The following is a 7,173-nucleotide window of genomic DNA, read 5'->3' as shown; positions in this document are numbered from 1 at the left end:
CACTCTGAGCTAACATCCGGTGCTCAGTACAGAGAATAGGCTCCACCTTTTCACCAACAGTACATCTGCAAAACATAACATCCTGTTTTGCATTCCAGCCATCTGGAGCTGGCTTTTGCCTTGGTGCTTTTTCCTGACAAAATGTGTGTGCGTCTTATGGAGCGAATGCAGGCTCCCTCCGCGCTCTGAAGACTTCGCGTTGCTTTCGCTGAAGCCTGGAGAGCGAGAGGGATCGGTCAGCGAAAGGAACCCAAAGTCTTTGGAGTGCAGCATGAGTTCCCACTGCGCTCCAAAGGCTTCAGGTGGCTATCCCTGAAGCCTTTGGAGCGCAGCGGGACCTCACGATGCACTCCAAAGGCTTCGGGTTCCTTTTGCTGAAGCTGGGAGAGCAAGACTCTCCTGGCTTCAGCTGAGAGGGAGAGCTGCACAGAGCCCCTTCAGTGAAGCGGGAGGAGAAATGGAAGGGGCTCCATTTATCCTGCCGCTTCGCTGTAGGGGCGCTGAGCAGAGAGGGGGAGAATTTTTTTCCCGCCTGTTCTCCCCCTCCTATGGCCCTGTGCATCCTACAGAGTGAAAAATACGGTATTTCATGGAGTTGGACCAGTGGCTTTCAGGCAAGGGTCCCTCCCAGACTTACCTGGAGGTGCCAGGTTTCGGACCCAAGACCTTCAGCATGCTGATCAAGGGCTTTAGTGCTGTGTTGTGTTCCTTCCCCAAAAAAGTAAATTAAGGAGCTAGTCCTCATGGTCTTGAGGGGGAGGAGAGCTGATTGAAATGGCATCACCGGATTCCGCTGCTTCAACTGGAATTTTGCTGCTCTCCAGTTCTGCTGCAGCCACTGACCCTGCCCGTCTCCCCATCTCTCTCCTAGGCCCTGACGGCATCATCCCAGGGCCTCCTGAACTGTGCTGTTTACTGCTGGACCCAGCATACGTTCCGCTGCATGAAGCGCAGGGCCTGCCAAGACGGCGAGACCCAGACGCCGCTCCTGCGGTCCCAGAAGAGGTTCTATGAAAGCACGCTTCCCGCCGCTGGCCGCCAGGCAGAGGCCAAGTCTGCTGCGGGCTCCACGGCGCTGTGAGCAAGGGAGCTTTTGTAGTCCCTCTGGCTGAGCACCCGAAACTCTCTCCTCCCACTCCTTTGGCACCCCCGCCTCGCTGCCACGTATTGCCAGAGGGGAAGGTGGGCAGCCCAGCCACGTTGGCCCACCAGGCTCCCCACCTGATCCCACCCGTGCCCTGCCATGTTAAAGAGGCCTTATCCAGTCCAGCGCCCTGTAACCTACGAGGTGGGAGGGAATAGGCAAGAACTCTGGCATTCAGAAAAGGACTGGTCTACACAAGGAGCAAGACCACGACTGGCCAGCGGCAGCAGCAACGGCAACCTCTCCCCAATGAGCCTTTTGGTGGAGCAGGAAAGCTGAGACTTTGTCGTGGGACCTGGATGGTGTGTTTGACAACCATTATTTATATGGGCGAGGGGGAGCCTCTTTTAATTCTGCAGCAGTTCCTGTACAGGAGATTATTCCAGGACTGTGTTGGAATCTGGATGTGTGTCATAATAGGCTGCTGTGGGGCCGACCTTTTCTTCCTCAGAGCTGCTTGTTTTTGTCGTTTTCCACTCAACAGTAAAGACAAAAGGGAACATGTGGCATTTATTGTCTTGGATATTATTATTATTACTGTTAACATTTATATGAGCCAGTGTGGTGTAGTGCTTAAGAGCGGTGGACTCATAATCTGGTGAACCGGCTTCGCTTCCCTGCTCCTCCACATGCAGCTGCTGGGTGACCTCGGGCCAGTCACACTTCTCTGAAGTCTCTCAGCCCCACTCACCTCACAGAGTGTTTGTTGTGGGGGAGGAAGGGAAAGGAGATTGTTAGCTGCTTTGAGACTCCTTAAGGTAGTGATAAAGTGGGATATCAAATCCAAACTCTTCTTCTTCTCGTATCTCATCTTTCCTCCAAAGAGCTCAAGCTGGCTTACTTCCTACTCCTCCCCACTTTATCCTTACAACAACCCTGTGAGGTAGGTTAGGCAGAGATACTGTGACTGGCACAAGAGCCACCCTGTGAGCTCTCCCAGACCTAGTCCAGCTCTCTAACTACTGCGCTATCACTGACTCATACACACACCACACCAGTGTGTGTGTGTGTGTGTGTGTGTGTGTGTACACTTGTACACACCGAGGGGGCTCTTTGAATACATTGTGAGTTGTGCACATCTCTGCATGCTTACTTGGAAGCAAGTGCCACCCCTGCAATGGGACTCCCTCCTGGGCAAGTTTGAGCAGCCATATAAGCATGTCTCTCTTCCATCATTTGCTCAGCCTAAGCTCAGTTTTGACCAACATGGTGTCCTCCAGCCGCTTTGAACCAAAACTGCCCTCAGCCCTGGCCATCAAATTGCAAGAAGAGAATCTTGTGCTCAGGTCCTGCTTGTGGGTTTACCACATGCCTCTGTTTGGCCACTGTAAGAACATGATGTTGGGCTTGATGGGCCATTGGCCTGACTCGGCAGGACTCTTCTCATGTTATGTCTTTGCTGTTTCACCCTGGATGAAAAGGGCAAGTGAGGGAAAGCCAAGTTTGTACACATGGTTAATTGTGCAAACCCAGTTCCTAAATGCTAGTGAAATGACACTTAACAGTCCTTGAAGTTCTGAGTTAGTCACCCAACAAGGACAAACTGTTTTACTACTGCTAGGTTACACAGCACGGAGTGAAACATTTGATTTCATTAAACTATTTCAGTGCATTCTTCTTAAGGCTTTTGCAACTGGGGAAAAATGCAAATTTTATTAGAGCAAAGACCGTATTACAATTGCTCCTATTATAAGGACTATATACAGGGGAAATTTATTTCTGGGATGAGGGAGCATGTGCGCTGCCCCCGACATACGGCTGAACTACAGTTCCCATCAGCCACTGGCGCAGCATGGTCAACAGCCAGGGATGATGGGAACTGGAGTCCACTTGCCACCAACCTCTGCTTTATTATAGATGCTTTGAAGTGCAGTCGATGTCTTAACAGGAGGTCCAAGGATGCCTTGAAATGTCCACAAGCATTACTCTTTGGAATCTGTAGAGTTCAATCCTTCCTTTGCTGGGCTGCTGCCTTGCAGATCTGGGCTGCTGCCTTGCAGATTCCCTCCAACCTGTGAGCTGGTGAATTGCCTAAACCATCCTGGTAGCTTCCACAGCCTTGGCACAATGAAAGTGATAGCGGCAAGAACCAGGACTCCTAGAGGGATCACTGTTTCAAAAGCTAGTTTCACTACTTTTGTGCTCCAGTTCTGCCTTGGATACCCACCATCAATGCTTCCCCCGGACCCCCAAAACTTGCAGTTCGGAGGGGCCCAGCCGTTGTTGCAGTGGCAGTTATTGCGGTTGTTACAAACACCTCTGTCACTGCACTTTTTATTGGGATCACACACTGCCTTCTTCCTGAAAATGCACGTCTGGTTCTTGCAGAGTTTCCCAGGGCCACATGGAGTGCCGTCAGGCACCATTCCGAGATCCACAAAATCTGTCCCGCCATGGTAGGCCACGCTCCAGCAGCCAGCACCAGCGCCTGACAACTCAGTGGGAGTCACGGTATAGTGTGGTATTGAAGGTACGTCTCTGACGTTGCTACACTGAATTCTCCCGCACTTTACGTCTTGAGGCTGGCATTTCACAAAAGTACTTTTTGTCCAGTCCCTGCCACAGTTGCCATACTTATCCCCCACAGTATTCCGAGACTGAAAGCAGGATGCTGGAGCCGCTCTGGCTTCATAGCCAAAGATCCTGGCGCACAGGTAGTTGTGAGTCCAACACTGCTTGGCATAACAATGGGAATCGTGTTTGCTGCACGGCGTCCCGTCTTGCATGTACACATCATTGGGGCACCACTCAGATTTCCCACTACAGTACTCAGGAAGGTCACACTCATTGATCTGAATTCGACAAAGGTCTCCACTTGGACGGAAGTGACAGTTTTTACAACATGGCCCAGAAGAGCATTGTGCACGTGGCTTCAAGGTGCAGTCAGCGTTGCAGCAAAGATTCTGCCTGCACCTCTGCGTGCCGCCACAGTCGCATTCTTCTCCCTTATCCAACACTCCATTGCCACAATGCTTGATAGATGGTATTTTTTGGGGCCTGTTGGCCAGGCAGTCCAGGTTCCCTTCCAGCACAAGCTCTGCAAAAGTGTGAATGCTGCAGTTGCTGAACTTGTTCGTTTCTGCCTGGTACGAATGCATGACACAGGTTTTGTATCCTCCACAAACACAGTTGGATTCGTCGTGCTCAAGCCCCATGTGATGACCCAACTCATGGGACATGGCCCTTGAAAAGAGAATTGGATTCTTCTGCAAGTAGCTCAAAACCCCTGCAGAATAGCTTGGCCTGCAGATGGCATTACCGTATGACTTCCCGAGGGTGTGCTCGAACTCCTGGTGAGTGAGCAACAGGGCTGTGTCGTGCTTCATTCGCTTCGCAAGACCGTTCACTCTCCAGCTGTTGAAATTATTCAGAAGCAACCCAACGTCATTTGTAACCTTGAAAGGGTTGCCTGTGTTCCAGATCTCCAGTCCAATCAGGACAATACTTGTGTGCAGCACCCGGAAGTGCACACCCATTAAGTTAACTATGTCCAAAATGAGGTATGCCATCCTGGTTTCATTGGCACCTTCAAACTGAAACAGCTTCTCGTCGACAACAATGTACAGCTCAATGTATTTTGGGTGCCTTGGGTCACGCCGGGTCCCCCTTTCCGCCCTCAGTTCTTCTGCCTGACGCTTTGCAACTGGAGCTCTCATTCCACACATACAAGGCTTTGGTTCGTTGATCAGGTAGAGAAGGTGCTGAAAAGCTGAAGAATTGTGGAAAGGCTCTATGCCATAATTTCTGTCTCTGATACTTAGGAATCCTGTCAAGCCAGAACAGGTCTTCAGAACCACAAGCGAATTGGCTACGCCATCCACATGCCCTTCGTGGTAGCATTCAACAGGGATGTAGTGATGACTTTCAATCCGCCTGCCCTGGGAACTGTATGTGAAGAGTGGGAGGTTTTTGACCAGGAAGTCATCCTTCCTGGGCTTCAGCTGAATGACGTAGTCCTTTCCTGATACATTGAGGATATAGGAAAGGTCATCCTTCTTGGCTTTCCCTCCAAAAAGCACCAACTGCCTTGGGGTGATCACTTCATACCACGTATACTCAGGAGCAGGAAATGAGCTGGTGGGAAGGAGGAACCCCAGCAAAATAACAGGATTCGTCAACTGCAGAACCAACCATTTGTGGAGGCCACCGCTGCCACGTGCCATGATTTGCTTCCACTATTCACTATCCTTAAACAGCCTAGAGTAGAGAGGAGACAGACTGGGCTTTCTGACTTAACATCCCCACCAATCATTAATTCTCAAGAGGTTTTTTTAGACTTGTCAGCGTGCTCAAGAAAACACAAGGCAATTCCTGCCACTGCCACCATCTCTCTCTTGACAGTCGTCAACATCATTTGGTTGTGAGAGAGTTTAAAAAGGTGAAGCGCCCACTGCTGTCTGGCATATGCAAATGGAGTTAGGGTAACCAAAACACTGGCCGTCCTTAAACCTTTGACTCTAAAGGCCTCCGCAACTTTAGGGCCTAGGCGCCACAAGTTTCTCTTCTCAGAAGCTGTTGTGGTCACCTTTCCGGGTGATAAGAAGGACCAAAAGGAGGAAGGGTGGACACCAGAGAGAGGAAGATACCCCAATAATTATATTCCTCTAGTCCCAGGAATTCTCATTTAATCTTCTAAAGTGTATTTCCAGAGACTTCTAGATGACAAAGGAGACGACAAAGAGGGAGGAGGGACCACCATACCGGTTCAAATGTCCTCTCCTCTGGTGGGAAATTCCATGACCAGGCTAACAGTTTCTCATGCTTTTTTGAATGTGGACATTCCATTGGCTGAGGCAGGTGGGCATTGGAAGAGCACGGAACACGGTAGAGAGCAGCTGTTTGCTATTCTCGATGTAGATCAGGACCCACTTATTGCTGGAATCCTGGCCAAGAGGGCTAACCTAGGCCACATTCACACTGTGGGTTTAAAGGGGAATTGTGAAGGAAGAGTATACATGAGTAGCCAACAGTGACAGGGGGAAAGGTCAGGCGGGCTAAAGCTCAGAATGATCTCAGGCTTGCAAGAGAGGTGAAAGATAATAAAGCCACTTCCGAACTGAAGAGGAGGTGGGGTTGCGGGCCCACGCCCTCCCCACGCACGTGGGGGCTGGCTCACAGCCCCCACAAGAATGAGGGAATCCTCGGGCGTGTCATCTCCCTGCCTAGCCAATCGGCTGGTCGGGGGTGTGTGTGTGTGGCCTGGGCTATTTATGCCCGGAGTGCCTGAGGACCGCCCTCTCTTCGCCTCTCCAGCTGATAGCCGATAGGCCTAAGCCAATACCGCTCAATTCCTGCAATCAATAAAGTTGTGGCTGTTTTCGCCCATTAACCTTAAATACTGTGTCATGTGTATTTATTTCTCAAGGGGGGAGGGGGACTTGCCACGCAATAAAGGTTCATTTGGTTATGTTCAAAGCAGCAGGAAGTGGTAGGTCCTCTGCGGGGAGAAAACGGAGAAATGCTATTGAGTGACAGAGAGAAGGTGGAGGCTGCTCAGCACCTACTTGTCCTCTATCCAAAAGGAAAGCCGTGCCCAACCTGGTGATAACACAATAAACAATGCAAGGAGGGAACTGCAGCCCAATATAGGAGAAGTGGTGGGAAAGGAACACCTAGCTACGTTAAACAAATTCAAAGCTCCAGGGTCTGATGAGCTGTACCCAAGGGTACTAAAGGGGTTGGAGAATGTAATCTCAGAGCCTCTGTCTATAATCTTTGAGAATTCCTGGAGAACAGGTGAAGTCCCTACAGACTGGAGGCAGGCAAATGTTGTCCCTGTTAAGTTGTGGGTGAACATATCTGACGACACAGCAATTCTTCAAACAACTCTTCTTTATTCAGAGGCCAGAACAGAAGCTGAGCTGAAGGGCTCAGTCAGCCTGCTTATATAGAGCTCCAGTACACATAATTCTTACAACTTTCTAAAACTATCCAATCACTGAACGTCACTTTCGATCCCTTATTTGCATAACTATCTACAGTATCCCCCTGCTGGCCCAAGGTGAGAACTTCAGTATAACAGTCCCCAT

At 50.2% G+C, this 7,173-nt stretch overlaps 1 protein-coding gene across 1 annotated transcript; it reads right to left on the bottom strand.

The window, feature by feature from the left end:
* Positions 1–2,821: 2,821 nt before the first annotated feature.
* On the bottom strand, positions 2,822–5,307 carry LOC114601973 (disintegrin and metalloproteinase domain-containing protein 21-like). The gene has a single exon (XM_028739648.2). The coding sequence runs from the start codon at positions 5,305–5,307 to the stop codon at positions 3,067–3,069; it is 2,241 nt and encodes a 746-aa protein (XP_028595481.2). The 3' UTR covers positions 2,822–3,066.
* Positions 5,308–7,173: the final 1,866 nt, after the last annotated feature.

The sequence above is a fragment of the Podarcis muralis genome, chromosome 7 (genome assembly GCF_964188315.1).
Source record: "Podarcis muralis chromosome 7, rPodMur119.hap1.1, whole genome shotgun sequence".
Taxonomy (NCBI): domain Eukaryota; kingdom Metazoa; phylum Chordata; class Lepidosauria; order Squamata; family Lacertidae; genus Podarcis; species Podarcis muralis.
The sequence above is the reverse complement of the archived record's forward strand: the minus strand, read 5'-3'. Positions and strand labels throughout refer to the sequence as shown.

Coding starts and splice junctions, on each gene's coding strand:
- LOC114601973 (XM_028739648.2), bottom strand. CDS start 5,307: ATGGCACGTGGCAGCGGTGGCCTCCACAAATGGTTGGTTCTGCAGTTG.